Source organism: Hemiscyllium ocellatum, chromosome 2 (assembly GCF_020745735.1).
Source record: "Hemiscyllium ocellatum isolate sHemOce1 chromosome 2, sHemOce1.pat.X.cur, whole genome shotgun sequence".
Taxonomy (NCBI): Eukaryota; Metazoa; Chordata; class Chondrichthyes; order Orectolobiformes; family Hemiscylliidae; genus Hemiscyllium; species Hemiscyllium ocellatum.
The window spans coordinates 5,657,877-5,674,460 of NC_083402.1; the positions used below are offsets into that span (position 1 = coordinate 5,657,877).

Sequence of the window (16,584 nt, forward strand, 5' to 3'; positions counted from 1 at the left end):
ATGAGCAGAGAGATCTCGGTGTCCAGGTACTCAGATCCTTGAAAGTTGCCACCCAGATTGACAGGGTTGTTAACAAGGCATACAGTGTTTTAGCTTTTATTAATAGAGGGATCAAGTTCCGGAACCATGAGGTTATGCTGCAGCTGTACAAAACTCTGGTGCAGCTGCACTTGGAGTATTGTGTACAGTTCTGGTCACCGCATTATAAGAAGGATGTGGAAGCTTTGGAAAGGGTGCAGAGGAGATTTACCAGGATGTTGCCTGGTATGGAGGGAAGGTCTTATGAGGAAAGGCTGACGGACTTGAGGATATTTTTGTTAGAGAGAAGAAGGTTGAGAGGTGACTTAATAGAGACATATAAGATAATCAGAGGGTTAGATAGGGTGGACAGGGAGAGCCTTTTTCCAAGTATGGTGAGCATGAAGGGCCATAGCTTTAAATTGAGGGGTGATAGATATAGGACAGATGTCAGAGGTAGTTTCTTTACTCAGAGAGTAGTAAGGGTATGGAATACTTTGCCTGTAACGGTAGTAGGTTCGCCAACTTTTAAGTACATTTAAGTCATCATTGGGCAAGTATATGGATGTACATGGAATAGTGTAGGTTAGATGGGCTTCAGATTGGTATGACAGGTCAGCACAACATCCAGGGCCAAAGGGCCTGGACTGCGCTATAAATGTTCTATGTTCTATAAGTTGTGGAGTGATAGCCACAGATTGGAAGGTGCAAGTGAAACCCACAGTATTTAAGAAAGGAAGGAGGAAGTAAACAACAGACCAGAACTGACATCAGTGGTAGGAAAAATACTAGAATTGAGATATTTTCTAACCAACAAATTCATAAATATTATATGATACCCACAGAGCAAGTGGGACTTTAACCTCGATCTCTGAGCCCAACATAGGGACATACCACTGTGCCAGAAGAGACCCTCTACCATTGATCCTTAAGTATTTGATAACTGAACATCTGGAAAATAATGACTTGTTTTGGCCGAGTCAACATGGAATAATGAGGGGAAAATCATGTTGATAAACTGGTTAGAGTTTTTTGAGGATATAACTTGCAAAGTAGATAAAGGGTAGCCAATGGAATTTTTAGAATGCTTTCAACTAAATTCCCCCCAGATTAGCCAGAAAAACTGCTGCACATGAGATAGGATGTAATAAACTGGTGAAGATTGGTAATGTTTTAATGGAATGAAAACAGAGAATGAATAAACAGGTCACTCATGGTTAGGGAGTTGTGACTGGTGCAGTATCACAAGAAACAGGGCTTGGTCCCAAGCTGTTAACGATTTGTTAAGTTATTTGGATGGGAAAGAAAATGTACAAAGAACAAAAAACAAAGAAAATTTACAGCCCAGGAACAGGCCCTTTGGCCCTCCAAGCCTGAGCCGATCCAAATCCACTGTCTAAACCTATCGCCCAATTCTTAAGCCTCTGTATCCCTCTGCTCCCCACCTACTCATGCATCTGTCCAGACGCAACTTAAATGAATCTACCATGCCTGCCTCTACCACCTCTACTGGCAACGCATTCCAGGCACCTACTACAGTCTGAATAAAGTACTTGCCATGTATATCCACCTTGAATGTGTGACCTCTCACCTTGAATGTGTGACCTCTCATTACTGAATCCCTCACCTTGGGAAAAAGCTTATCTCCATCTACCCTGTCGATACCCTTCATGATTTTATAGATCTCAATCAGGTCCTCCCTCAATCTCCTTTTTCATAATGAAATAATCCTAACCTACTCAATCTCTCTTCATAGCTAACACCTTCCATACCAGGCAACATCCTCGTAAACCTTCTCTGCACCCTTTCTAAAGTGTCCTCATCCTTTTGGTAATGTGGCACCTAGAACTGTACGCAGTATTCTAAATGCGGCCAAACCAAAGTCTTGTACAATTTTAACATGACCTGCCAGCTCTTATACTCAATACCACTGACACAAACTACATGGAAATGTAGGTTATGAGGATGTTTCAAGGATAAGGACTGAGGATTAAGGGGAGCTGGACGACTTGAGGAGTGGGCAAGAACATGTCTGGCGGAATATTATGAGGATGACAGTGACATTATCCGCTTTGCTAGAGGGATCAGACCAACAGAGTATTCCTTGAATGGTGAGAGATTAGAAAAGATCACTGTCCAAAAGGATTTGGGCATCTTTGTTCATAAGTCACTCATAGCTAACAAGTAGCTGCAGCATGCTATTAGGAAGGGAAAGGTATATAATTAGCCTCCATTGCAAAAGGAATTGAGTGCAGGAGTAAAACTATCTGGCTTGAATATTATAGCAAGTTTGTGAGACTACCTTCTGACCCCCTTACCTATGGAAGACTCTGATTGCCATAGAGAAAGTGCACCAGAAATTCATCTGACTGATTAGCAGGATTAGTTTCGCAGGACCTGGGTCTGTATTTCCTAGAATTTCGAAGGATGTGCAATGATCTAATTGAAACTTTTAAAATTCATACAGAGTTCAGTGGGGGAGAAGCAGAATTGCTGGAGTTGGCAATGAGCTAGAACTAGGGGACACAGTCTCAGAGTAAAGGTCAGAGTGTTTAATAAGACTGAGATTAAGAGGGATTTCTTTACTCAAAAAACAGAGAATCTTGAGAATCCTCTGACCCAGAATGCAGTGGGCTCAGTTATTGAGACAGGAATTTCGTGACCTCTAGGAATACAGGGGTAATGCAGGAAAGTGACATTGAAATCGATGATTTTTAAAATTTCATTCATAGGAGGTGTGCATCGCTGGCTGGGTCCGGCATTTATTGCTTGTCTCTAGTTGCTTCTTGAGATGATGGGGGTCAGCTGCCTTCTTGAAGTGGATTTCACCAGTTTCCTCATTTCCCCTCCCCCACCTTACCCCATTTCCAACCTTCCAGCTCAGCACTGTCCTCTTGACCTATCCCATCTGTCCATCTTCCTTCTATCTACTTCACCCTTCCCTGCGATCTATCACCTTTGGCCCCCACCTCCATCCACCTATTGCATTCTCAACTACCTTCCCCCAGCCCCCCCCCCTTTCCATTTATCTGTCCACCCTGAGGCTCCCAGTCTCATTCCTGATGAAAGTCTCTGGCCTGAAACATCAATTTTCCTGCTCCACGGATGCTGCCTGGGCTGCTGTGCTTTTCCAGCACCACACTCTTGGCTGCAGTCCATGTTGTGTAAGTGGACCCACAATGCCCTTAGGGGGAGAATTCCAGGATTTTGACATAGCGACAGTGAAGGAACAGTAATAAAATCTTTCCTCCAACAGCATTTTCCAAGTGCCACCCCCCACACACACACACACATCGCCTAGCAGGTTGACGACAGCAGGTATATAAGCATCTCACACTCTGTAAGTTCCCCTCCAAACCACACACTATCTTCACTTGAAAGCATGGGCAGGATTTTACAGATGGAGAGGTTTTCCAACCAACTACCCAAAGACTTGGCTGCATTCAAACACATCTTTCTGATCACATGTTCTGAGGACAATTAGTTGGTCAAAAATAGGACTTTTCCCCCTCACTTGAGTAATCTGGTGTTTTTCCCCCAGTTTGCTCTCTGACAACCAAGAGCAGATTCCAAGCCTAGGGTAGTGGTTGACAGGGACAGAAGGGTTAAGGAAGGCTTGAAGATTTCCTTTTAAAATGACCTGCTAATCATCACCATCATGTGAGATATGGGAAGAGAGTCTGCTAAGGCAAGAGATCACAAGAAGTTTGAGTCAGCACTGTAACAATAGGAGGACAATAAGTTCAAAGTGGAGAATGATCAGGAGCAGGCGTTCTGAGATGAGAAGAATATTTGCTGGAGTGAGACATTCTTTGAGAGGAAATGTTCCTGTTCTGGTTATGTCTTTACGATCCAGAATTCCAGATTAATGTTCAAGGGACCTGTCTTCAAATCCCACCAATGGCAACCATCTAAACATTGCCGATTATTGTCAACACCCATCTGGGCTACTAATGTCCTTGAGGGAAGGAAATCAGTCATCCTTACCTGGTCTGGCCTACACATGGCTCCAGACTCACATTAATGTGGCTGACTTTTAACTGGCCTCTCCTGTGGCCTAGCAAGTTATTCCACTCTTGAGTAATAAATGTTATCCCAGCAAGCAACATGTGAACAAATAATAACAAAAAGCTGCAAAATTTTGATTGATCTTCAGCTACAACTTAATCTCTTTAGCCAGCGAATGTAAAACACAGGGAGCCATTGAGTCATTTCTGGGAAGCTGGGAGTATGAACAAGGAGCAAGACTAGGCTATTCGGCCCATTGCCAACATTCACCAAGACTATCGCTGTAACCTCAACTCCATGTTCCCACTTACCCCTGATAGCCTTTAACTCTCTTGTTGAAGAATCAATCTACCTCTGCCTTAAAAGTATTCAATGGTCACTATGGTCCCGCATTCTAGTCTTTCCAATGAGGGTAAACATCTTTCATCATCCACCCTGGCAAGTTCCCTCAGGAACGTACATTTCAAATAAATGAGACCGTAAGTAATGGAAGGAAAATATTGAGAGATTTACAAGGAGAGAGATGGACTAATTAGGCCAAATGGTCAGCTTCTGGACTTTAAAATCTGGTTCAATTCTTTAATGTCTGAAGGCAGAAATGACATTGCAGGGTCCCCCGAAAATATAAACAAAACACTGAACTACGTCTGAAAGGGTGAGTGAGGTCAGGCGTGGCACAGGAAATGAAGAAAGGTCACCTGAGGTTTTTCTGGTACACCACAGAAATTAATCAAATAGCCTGATTTCTATTGCCCTGTGGTCTTTAACTAATGGCGTGTGAATTCCAAAACAATGCAACTGAAGCAGCAATCGTTGGTCAATTCATGAAAACCAGCAAAGTACAAGAAGGAAGTCACGATGTTAGGAAAATGGAGCGAGTGTAGCTCATGATCATTCAGGGATGTGACCAAGCCTTCGTATGAAATTTTCAAACGTTTGTTTGTAGAACACCATTGAGGTCAGGCTCACTAGTGTATAGTTCCCTGGTTTGTCCTTACTGCCCTTCTTAAACAGTGGCACCACGTTTGCCAACCTCCAATCTTCCGGCACCTCACCTGTGACTATCGATGATACAAATATCTCAGCAAGAGGCACAGCAATCACTTCTCTAGCTTCCCACAGAGTTCTTGGGTACCTGATCAGGTCCTGGGGATTTATCCACCTTTACCCGTTTCAAGACATCCAGCACTTCCTCCTCTGTAATCTGGACATTTTGCAAGATGTCACCATCTATTTCCCTACAGTCTATATCTTCCATATCCTTTTCCACAGTAAATACTGATCCACACAAAGGCCACCTTGCTGATCTTTGAGGGGCCCTATTCTCTCCCTCGTTACCCTTTTGTCCTTAATATATTTGTAAAAACCCTTTGGATTCTCCTTAATTCTATTTGCCAAAGCTATTTCATGTCTCCTTTTTGCCCTTCTGATTTCTCTCTTAAGTATACTCCTACTTTCTTTATACTGTAAGGATTTACTCGATCTATCCTGTCTATACCTGACATACGCTTCCTTCTTTTTCTTAACCAAACCCTCAATTTCTTTAGTCATCCAGCATTCCCTATACCTACCAGCCTTCCCTTTCACCCTGACAGGAATATACTTTCTCTGTATTCTCGTTATCTCATTTCTGAAGGATTCCCATTTTCCAGCCGTCCCTTTACCTGCGAGCATCTGTCTCCAATCAGCTTTCGCAAGTTCTTGCCTAATACCATCAAAAATTGTCCTTTCTCCAATTTAGAACTTCAACTTTTAGATCTGGTCTATCCTTTTCCATCACTATTTTAAAATGAATAGACTTATAGTTACTGGTCCCAAAGTGCTCCCCCACTGACACCTCAGTCACCTGCCCTGCTTTATTTCCCAAGGGCAGATGGAGTTTAATTCAGATAAATGCAAGGTGCTGCATTTTGGGAAAGCAAATCTTAGCTGGACTAATACACTTAATGGTAAGGTCCTGGGGAGTGTTGCTGAACAAAGAGACCTTGGAGTGCAGGTTCATACCTCCTTGAAAGTGGAGTTGCAGGTAGATAGGATAGTGAAGGCAGTGTTTGGTATGCTTTCCTTTATTGGTCAGAGTATTGAGTACAGGAGTTGGGAGGTCATGTTGCGGCTGTACAGGACATTGGTTAGGCTACTGTTGGAATATTGCGTGCAATTCTGGTCTCCTTCCTATGCGAAAGGTGTTGTGAAACTTGAAAGGGTTCAGAAACGATTTACAAGGATGTTGCTACAGGGAGAGGCTGAACAGGCTGCGGCTGTTTTCCCCGGAGCTTCGGAGGCTGAGGGATGACCTGATAGAGGTGTACAAAATTATGAGGGGCATGGATAGGATAAATATACAAAGTCCTTTCCCTGGGGTGGGGGAGTCCAGAACTAGAGGACATAGGTTTAGGGTGACAGGGGGAAAAATATAAAAGAGACCTAAGGGGCAACTTTTTCAAGCAGAGGTTGGTACGTGTATGGAATGAGCTGCCAGAAGATACAGTGGAGGCTGGTACAATTGCAACATTTAAGAGGCATTTGGATGGGTATATGAATAGGTAGGGTTTGGAGGGATATGGGTCAGGTGCTGGCAGGTGGGACTAGATTGGGTTAGGATATCTGGTCGGCATGGACAGGTTGGACCGAAGGGTCTGTTTCCATGCCGTACATCTCTATGGCTCTAATTTGGTAAACCAACCTTTTCAGCTCTTGGTGGTTTTGCCTTTTATGTGATGCTGGGTTCAGGGGCAGGTCTGGAGAGAGGAAGAACAAACCCTGTACCACTGAAAGTCGCGCAGTCACTGGAGAGCATTGGACAATGCTGCCAAACACTAGATCAGGAGTGAAACAGTACCGTCCCTCCATAGTTACTTCAAACCCAGAGGGTGTATAACTCCAGCTTGTTCAGGGCTGGAGTTCTGTTCAGTGGCTCACACAGATCACAATGTTTCCTGTTCCAGTCCAGGATTACTCTGCATCGAGAGGTTCACCTGTGGCCAATGTGAACACTTGTGGCTTTGAAAATATTTAAATCCTTGACAAAACCACTTTTGGAATTTTCCGGGTGATCAGCAGGTCCTCTCATAATGCCGCCAGCTCAGAGGTGCTAGGGATGGACAGTAACAGAAATTAGGAGCAGCAGGAGGCCATTTGGCCCTTTGGGTCTGCTCCACCATTCAATATGATCATGGCTAATCCTCAATCTCAATGTCATATCCGCACTTCCTCCTCACACCCTTTGATGCCTTAAATCTAAAATATTATCTGTCTCTTTCTTGAATACCTCCATGGTTTTCTGGGTAGAGAATTCCACAGGATCACTCCCCTCTGAGTGAAGACATGTTTCCCCATCTGGGTCCAAAATGGTCTACTCAGTATTGTGAGACTATGGCTCCTGGTTCTAGACTTCCCAGTCAGGGAAAACATCCTTTTCTGTCTCTGGTCTGTCCAGCCCTGTTAGAACTTTATACATTTCAACCAGATCCCATCTCATCCTTCTCAAGTCTAAAGCAATGGCCCAGTGGTATTTTTTCATTGCACATTAATCCAGAGGCACGCATGATGTTGTTGAGACCTGGGTTCAAAGCTTATCAGGGCAGATGGTGGAATTTGAATTCAACAATAATCTGGAAATAAGAGCCTAATTGTGACCACAAAACTATTATTGATTGTCAGGAAAAACCCATCTGGCTCTCTACTATCTCTCAGGGAAGGAACTCTGCCATTCTCACCTGGCCTGGCCTTCATGTGACTCCAGACCCATAGCAATGTGGTTGACTGGGAGCTGTCAGCTGGACAATAAATACTGGTCCAGCTAATGACAGCCACATCCATGAATGAATTTTTAAAAAGAACCCAACTCCGTCAAACCGATCTATAAAGTGCCAGGGCATAGTAGGCTATGGACCAATTACCGATAAATGGGATTAGTGTAGTTTTGGTGTTTGCTGGTTGGCATAGACATGGTGGACCGAAGGACTCTCCCTATGACTCTAATCTCTCCTCTTCAGACAGTCCTACCATCCCTGGTATCAGCCAGTGAAAGTCTGCAGTCTTCCCTCTATGGCTAGTACTTCCTTACTGAGGTAAAATGATGTGATCTCACCAAGATCCTACAAGAAGGCTTCCCAATTTCTGAACTCAAGTCCTCTTGCAATAAAAGCAACTAGATCATTGGCCTTCCTAATTGCTTCCTGCGCCAGCCTGACTTTCATTGACTTCATTTTTAATTCACTCTTCAGATGTGAGCATTGCTGGCTGGGTCAGCATTTATTGCCCTTGAGAAGGTGGGGGTGAGCTGTCTTCTTGAACCACTGCAGTCCATGAGCTCTGGGTAGACCCACAATGCCCTTAGAGAGGGAATTCCAGAATTCTCGTCCAATGACAGTGAAGGAACAATGGTATATTTCCAAGTCAGGATGGTGAGTGGCGTGGAGGAGATCTTGCAGGGGGTGGTGTTCCCATGTACCTGCTGCCCTTGTCCTTCTAGATGGAAATGTTCATGGGAAGGTGCTGTCTGAGGATCTTTGGTGAATTTCTGTCGTGCATCTTATACACACTGCTGCTACTGTGCATTGATGCCAATCAAGCGGCTGCTTTGTCCTAAATGGTGTTGAGTGTTGTTGGAGGTGCACTCATCCAGGCAAGTGGGGAGTATTCCATCACACTCCTGACTTGTACCTTGTAGCTGCTGGACAGTCGTTGGGAAGTCAGGAGGTGAGTTCTCGCTACAGCATTCCTAACCTCTGACCTGTTCTTGTAGCCACTGTATTTATATGGCAAGGTCAATTCAGTTTCTCGTCAAGGGAAATCCCCAGGTTATTGAGAGAGGGGATTTTGGTGATGGTAACACCATTGAATGTCAAAGGGCTGTCATTTGATTGTCTCTTATTTGAGATAGTCATTGCATGGCATTTACCAGCCCAAGCCTGGATATTGTTGCATTTGAGCATGGACTGCTTCAGTGTCTGAGGAGTCACACACATGGTTCTGAACATTGTGCAATCATTGGTGAACATCCCCCACTTCTGACCTTGTGACGGAGGGAAGGTCATTGATGAAGCAGCTGAAGATGATTGGGTCTAGGACATTCCCTTGAGGAACTCCTGCAACGATGTCCTGGAGCTGGGATGACTGACCTCTAACAACCACAACCATCTTCCTCTGTGCCTGGTATAACTCTAATCAGCGGAGAGTTTGCCCCCGATACCCATTAATTCCAGTTTTGTCAGGGCCCCTTGATGCCACACTCGGTCGAATACAGCTTTGATATCAAGGACTGTCCCTCTCCCCTCCCCTCTGGGATTCAGCTCTTTTGTCCATGTTTGACCCAAGGCTGGAATGAGGTCAGGAGCTGAGTGACCCTGGGGGATCCCAAACTGGGGGTCACTGAGCAGGTTATTGCTGAGCAGGTGCTGATTGACAGCACTGTTACTGACCCCATGCATCACGTTACTGAGGATGGAGAGCAGACTGATGGGGCGGGAATGGGCTGGGTTGGATTTGTCCTGCTTTTTGTGTACAGGACGTACCTGGGCAATTTTCCACATTGTTGGGCAGATGCCAGTGATGTAACTGGACTGGAACAGCTTGGCGAGGGGAGCGGCAAGTTCTGAAGCACAAGTCTTCAGTACTATTGCCAGAATGTTGTCAGGGCCCACAGCCTTTGCAATGTCCAGTGTCTCCAATCATTTCTTGATATCACGTGGAGTGAATTGAATTGACTAAGGACTGATATGTGTAATGCTAGGGACCAATGGAAGAGCAGAGATGGATAATCTACTTGGCACTTCTGACTGAAGATTGCTGTGAATGCTTCAGCCTTACCTTTTGCCCTGATGTATGGGGCTCCCCCATCATTGAGGATGAAGATATGTATAGAGCCTCCTCCTCCAAAGAGTTGCTTAATTGTCTACCACCATTCACAACTGGATGTGGCTGTGGGATTACTTCACCCTAACTTCATTCTTGTTTATTCTGCTGGTTTTTATGCAATTCAGTTTGCTGTTGTTGCTCTCAGTGCCAGGGCAAATGCTGGGCACAATGTCTGATTTCAATATTTCCTATTGATCTTTTTCTGATACAACAGAGTGGCTCACTGCATCATTTTAGAGTTACAGCTACATCACTGTAAGTTTAGAGTCACACCTAGGCCAGACCAGGTAAGGAGGTTTGATTTCCTTTCTTAGTGAACCAAATGGGGTTTTTATGATAATTGACAGGGGCCCTATCGTTACCATTAAGCTAACTTTTAACTCCAGATTTATAAAGAATTGAAATTCCACTGTTTGCCATGTGGGATTCGAATCATGTCCGAAAGCATTAGCCTGGGCCTCTGGGTGACTAGCACATTAACAGTACCACTGTACCGCCGCCTCCTCTATGTAAAATCCAATTGCCATGTTTGTTGAAATGGTCACTGAAATGAGCTGACTACCTGATGAGGAAAGGCTAGGCAGACTGGGCCTGTGTCCTCTGGAGTTTGGAACAGTCAGCAGTGGCTGAATTGAAACATATGTGAAGCTGAGGGGAGTTGATCGGGTGGATGCTGAAAGCGGGTTTCCTCTTGTGGGAGGATCTAGAACTGCATCACAGTTTAAAAATAAGGGAGCACCCATTTAAAACAGAGATGAGGAAACATTTTTTTTCTCTCAGAGGGCTGTGAGACTTTGGAATTCCCTTCCTCAAAAGGCAATGGATGCAGGATCTTTCAATATTTTTAAGACACAGGGAGATAGATTTATGATGACCCAGGGGATGAAAGATTATTGGGGGTGGGGGGAGGTATGCAGGAATGTCAAGTTGAGGGTAAAATCAGATCTTATTGAATGGTGGGGCAGGCTGGAAGGGCCGAGAGGCCTACTGTTGTTTGTCTATTTACTTTGCTGAATATGTGTTGCTGGAAAAGCGCAGCAGGTCAGGCAGCATCCAAGGAACAGGAAATTCGACGTTTCGGGCATAAGCCCTTCATCAGGATTCCTGATGAAGGGCTTATGCCCAAAACGTCGAACTTTCTGTTCCTTGGATGCTGCCTGACCTACTGCGCTTTTCCAGCAACACAGTTTCAGCTCTGATCTCCAACATCTGGAGACCTCACTTTCTCCTGTCTCTTTACACTACTGGGAGAACGTGAGGACTGCAGGTGCTGAAGAGTCAGAGTCAAAAAGTGTGATGCTGGAAAAGCACAGCAGGTCAGGCAGCACTTTACTGGGTCAGTGTCCACCAGAAGTAAGGTCCAATCTTCAGTGTGGAACGTTTACAGACAATGATGTTGAGTTAAACTGCTCCCCAAGGTGAAACCAAACTGAGTTGAATGAGTGCACCCATTCAGAGTCTCCGGATTTTAAAACAAGTGCTGTGTGAGTAGATAGTGATTGTGATAACAATAGATACTGAAGAATGGAGGGAAAGGAGAAGTTAATTTATATTTACAGCACATCCTGTTATTGTTCAATTCAATGCAGTAAAACAAATAATTCCTCTACATTTTTTATTTTTGGAATTCTGGTTATGATTTATGGGGAAATCACTTCCCTATGATATCATAATGTAGTCCATAAATTACTACAATGTTAACGCGCTTTGAGAAGATTTGTAGCTCAGGTTGAAGTTCTGGATATAATTTTGTTCTGGATCAGTGGTGCTGGAAGAGCACAGCAGTTCAGGCAGCATCCAAAGTGCAGCGAAATCAATATTTCGGGCAAAAGCCCTTCATCAGGAATAAAGGCAGTGAGCCTGAACCGTGGAGAGATAAGCTAGAGGAGGGTGGGGGTGGGGAGAGAGTAGCATAGAGTACAATGGGTGAGTGGGGGAGGGGATGAAGGTGATAGGTCAAGGAGGAGAGGGTGGAGTGGATAGGTGGAAAAGGAGATAGGCAGGTAGGACAAGTCCGGACAGGTCATGGGGACAGTGCTGAGCTGGAAGGTTGGAACTAGGATGAGGTGGGGGAAGGGGAAATGAGGAAGCTGTTGAAGTCCACATTGATGCCCTGGGGTTGAAGTGTTCTGAGGCGGAAGATGAGGCGTTCTTCCTCCAGGCGTCTGGTGGTGAGGGAGCGGCGGTGAAGGAGGCCCAGGACCTCCATGTCCTCGGCAGAGTGGGAGGGGGAGTTGAAATGTTGGGCCACAGGGCGGTGTGGTTGAATGGTGCGGGTGTCCCGGAGATGTTCCCTAAAGCGCTCTGCTAGGAGGTGCACAGTCTCCCCAATGTAGAGGAGTCCGCATCGGGAGCAACGGATACAATAAATGATATTGGTGGATGTGCAGGTAAAACTTTGATGGATGTGGAAGGCTCCTTTAGGGCCTTGGATAGAGGTGAGGGAGGAGGTGTGGGCACAGGTTTTACAGTTCCTGCGGTGGCAGGGGAAAGTGCCAGGATGGGAGGGTGGGTCGTAGGGTGGCGTAGACCTAACCAGGTAGTCACAGAGGGAACGGTCTTTGCGGAAGGCGGAAAGGGGTGGGGAGGGAAATATATCCCTGGTGGTGGGGTCTTTTTGGAGGTGGCGGAAATGTCGGCGGATGATTTGGTTTATGCGAAGGTTGGCGGATGTTTTTACCTATATAATTTTGTTCGTTGAACTGGAAGGTTAATTTTTCAGACATTTTGTCACCATACTAGGTATCATCAGTAAGTCTCCAGTGAAGTACTGGTGTTATGATCTGCTTTCTATTTATGTGCTTAAGTTTCTTTGGTTTGGTGATGTCACGTCCTGTTCTTTTTCTCAGAGGGTGGTAAATGGGGTCCAAATCGATGTGTTGGTGATAGAGTTCGGGTTGGAATGCCATGCTCCTAGGAATTCTTGTGTGTGTCTCTGCTTGGCTTGTCCTCGAATGGATGTGTTGCCCCATTACAATGTCTTCTGTGCACAAACTGGCTGCCATATTCTGGACACTTTACAAACATTCGTTAGTTGTGAAGCATCTTGGGAGACCCTGAGATGGATTGTAAATCTGTCTTTTCTCATTCTATCGATCATGGGATTTGGGTGTTGTTGGCTGGGACAGCATTTACTCACTGTCCCTTATTCTTTGGGTGGCACTTATGAGTCAACCTCAAAGAAGTGGATTTGGATTTGTATTTCGGACAGACTGGGTAAGGTCAGCAGTGCACCAGACAGGTTTTTAGAAGAAAGGACAATGATTACATAGTTACCATTGGCTTTGGGATTCAAATTTCACTACCTGCCATGGTGGGATGTGAACCCAAGGTCCCAGAACATTAACCTAGGTTTGAGGATTATTAGCCCAGTGACATTACCATAGCTTGACTGCCTGCCCCTGTATGTGTGAGCCAGTACTACATGCACAGAGGTAAACCAGGCTCAGCCAGGCGGCGAGGGGAAGGATTAATGCTCCATTTGTACTCCCCTTGGCAAACCTTTCTTCTTGTCAACAGCCCAACAACAGAACAGCAAGAGGACGAAAACTATGACGACGTCCAAAGTGTCGGGCAGCTGCCACCGCCTCTTCCGCCAATGAAACCAGAAGGTAAGAATTTGTTCCAACCAAAACCAGCGAGGTAGTGTCAGAAGAAATAAACTACATATGGGAGCTCTGTATTCAAATCCAGCCTCAAATGACAGACTGAAAAGCTCTGAGTGCCAACATGTGGGGAATTCTCTTCCATTCCCAAAAGGTAGGCATCATTTGCCCATCTCGGATTACTCTGACACTGTGGTAGTGAGCTGTATTCTTTGTCCTCTGGTAACAGCTTGACACAACAGAGTTATTTCCAATCTCTTATAACAGTGGGCAGTTGACAGTCACATTGGCATATCATAAGCTATGGGTGGTTGTTTGATTATTCTACAAATTGATTTATTTGGAGATGAGTTGAACACCATTTTCTTTCAATAAACTTCAATAATCCACCAATGTAGCTTATTAGAAACATTCAGAGTTATGGTGGTACCATTAATTACATAACTGAGACGTGTGAAAACTGGGCTGTAAAGATAACTTAAGAATGAACTGAGTCAACGAAGAGACAGTGCTAATGTTTCACTACTGTCGTCATCAATGTTTGCTGGTGAAATAAATATTCAGCCATGCCATGTTCAGGAGCAGCCACTCAATGCAGGTTGGTTACATGACCTCCTAGCAGCACGATAGAATTGGCCTGTTCATCCAAATAGTCACTGTCTGGGAGGGAGTTCACAGCGATGTAGGTCATTCTGTCTGCAGCCAGTTTCTGCAATTCTAAAAGTGATTGGTTTATGCTTTTCTCCAGCTCCTGAGAGCTCACCATTGCGTCAAAGCCACTTCCCTAATTACCACGATCTGGTTTGTTGATATCCTGAAGTAAGATTGGCCCTGCTCACTGATTTTGTAGATTCATGCAATCCATGGCCACACTCTTCATGGGATTGCCCCGGGAAGAATTTGGCAAAATTCCTCAACTCAATGCCATCTCAATCAAAATAGAAGGACGTGGAGAGGTAAATGTAAGAGTTAGTTACAACTCCAGGTTGGTGTGGTGTCTGATGGCAGCCTCACAGTCAGGATGATAACTGTGTCACATTAGATTAGATTACTTACAGTGTGGAAACAGGCCCTTCGGCCCAACAAGTCCACACCAACCCTCCGAAGCGCAACCCACCCATACCCCTACATTTACCCCTTCACCTAACACTACGGGCAATTTAGCATGGCCAATTCACCTGACCCACACATCTTTGGACTGTGGGAGGAAACCGGAGCACCCGGAGGAAACCCACGCAGACACGGGGAGAACGTGCAAACTCCACACAGTCAGTCACCTGAGGCAGGAATTGAACCCAGGTCTCTGGCGCTGTGAGGCAGCAGTGCTAACCACTGTGCCACCGTGCCACCCCTCTGGGGGCATATGGCAATGGTCGGAGCAGGGGGTAGCGATTGGGTATGTAAATAGAGAGGTTCACTGGTAGCAGCCGGATGAAGCAGTGGGGAATGAAGGTTCTGTTCAATCACTGTTGAAGGAGGAACTCTATCTCCTCCTCAACACTCCCTCACTCAACCCAGTCCCTGTTAGGCATGGGCACTCCCAGTCTGTCAGTTTGGTACCCATTGGCACTGTCAGTCTGAAAGCTGACAGTATGATCAGAATGGAGAATTAATAAGACACCACGGAGGGGCTAGTAGGTGAAGGACTGAGGCTTGCTGTCAGAATTGAATAAAGGAAGTTTCTCTCAGCATCTGACTGGGTTGGGGCTGAATGGCAAATGGGTGGGGCCAACCCTCGTCCCATTTCCCATGAAGCTCATTGGTGAAGACAACAAATAAAATAAAAACTGCTGAATTCCCAGTTTCAGCAGCTTGTAGTATTTAATATTTAGTCACATTTCTCTCCTGTAACTCTTGTCATTTCAGATCGCAAGATTCCGGCATCTTCTATCAATTCTGAGGAGGTAAGATTTCCGATTCCGGAACTACCCTCAACTCTCCAGCCATCATCACTCTCAACTCCTAACACTCCCCATGCTTCATCCTTACAACCTCACCCTACAGCACATGGACTGCAGCAGTTCAAGAAGGAAGCTTACCACCGCCCCCACCCCCCTCACTACTCAAGGAGCAACTAGGGACAGGCAGTGAGTGTTGCCCTAGAGGACAAAGGTGCAACATGTGAACAAATACATTAATTACAGGAGGATTGTTTTTCTCTCAGCAGGGAGTGAATCTGTGGGATTCTTTCCCACAGGGGGCTGTTGAGGCTGGATCATTCAGGATATTCAAGGCTGAGAGAGAGAGAGACAGATTGTTAATCAGGAAGGGGATCGAGGGTTATGGGTAAAAGGCAGGGAAGTGGAGTTGAGGATAATCAGATCAGACACAATCTCGTTGAAAAGCAGAACAAGCTGAAAGGGTTGAATGGGCTAATTTTCCTCCTATATTTGATGGTCCTATTTAAAAAATTTCATCCACTATGTTGTAAATAAACAACGAACCTTGAGCAACAGTATTTTGTGTTAAGAAAAATGTAAACAGAAGTTATTTACTGGGTAACATTCCTGTAGTTTCAAGCTCCTTTTCACCACAGGCAATAAGTATCATTCTAACCATAGCAGGAACTGCAATCCCTTTAAAACCTTCATTCTTGTGTAAATAAATCTCATGAAATTGACAGCAGAGAGAAGATAGAACTGTCAACCAAATGAGGATGCACATGATTCCACCGAGTGATGGATGTCTGTCCTGTCAGCCCTGGTTCCATGCAGGAAAAGGAGAGCATGCCTAGCTCCAGTGGAGGCCTGGGGTGATAGGTATGGGCTTGTGACACAAAAGCAGCCCTTCACAAACTTAAAGGCACTCAGAGGAATTGGAAACCACAATAATAGGATCAAGAATCCTGGCATCTACACCCAGAATCACAGATTTAGCCCATTGTGTCTGAACTGGTTCTTCCCCTCCTATTTTTCTGCATACCATTTCTGTCACTCAATCACTCACAAGTGTTCACGTGTGTGTGTGGATTATGTGTGCATACATATGTGGAGTGAATGCTTGTGACTGTATGAATGTGTGTGTTTTTGAGTGTGTGTGTATGTCAAGTGAGTCCGTCTGTCTGGGGAGAGAGGGAGAGAGAGTGAGTGTGCGT

The 16,584-nt window shown here is 45.1% G+C and overlaps 1 protein-coding gene across 3 annotated transcripts in view; it reads left to right on the plus strand.

Moving 5' to 3' along the window:
- The window catches only part of LOC132826430 (FYN-binding protein 1), a 191,492-nt gene that overhangs the window by 110,488 nt on the left and 64,420 nt on the right, over positions 1-16,584 (plus strand). For all 3 annotated transcript variants that reach the window (XM_060842351.1, XM_060842368.1, XM_060842360.1), the window contains exons 4-5: positions 13,405-13,496; positions 15,357-15,394. In XM_060842351.1, the coding sequence (XP_060698334.1) occupies positions 13,405-13,496; positions 15,357-15,394 (130 nt within the window). The remainder of the gene's footprint in view (positions 1-13,404; positions 13,497-15,356; positions 15,395-16,584) is intronic.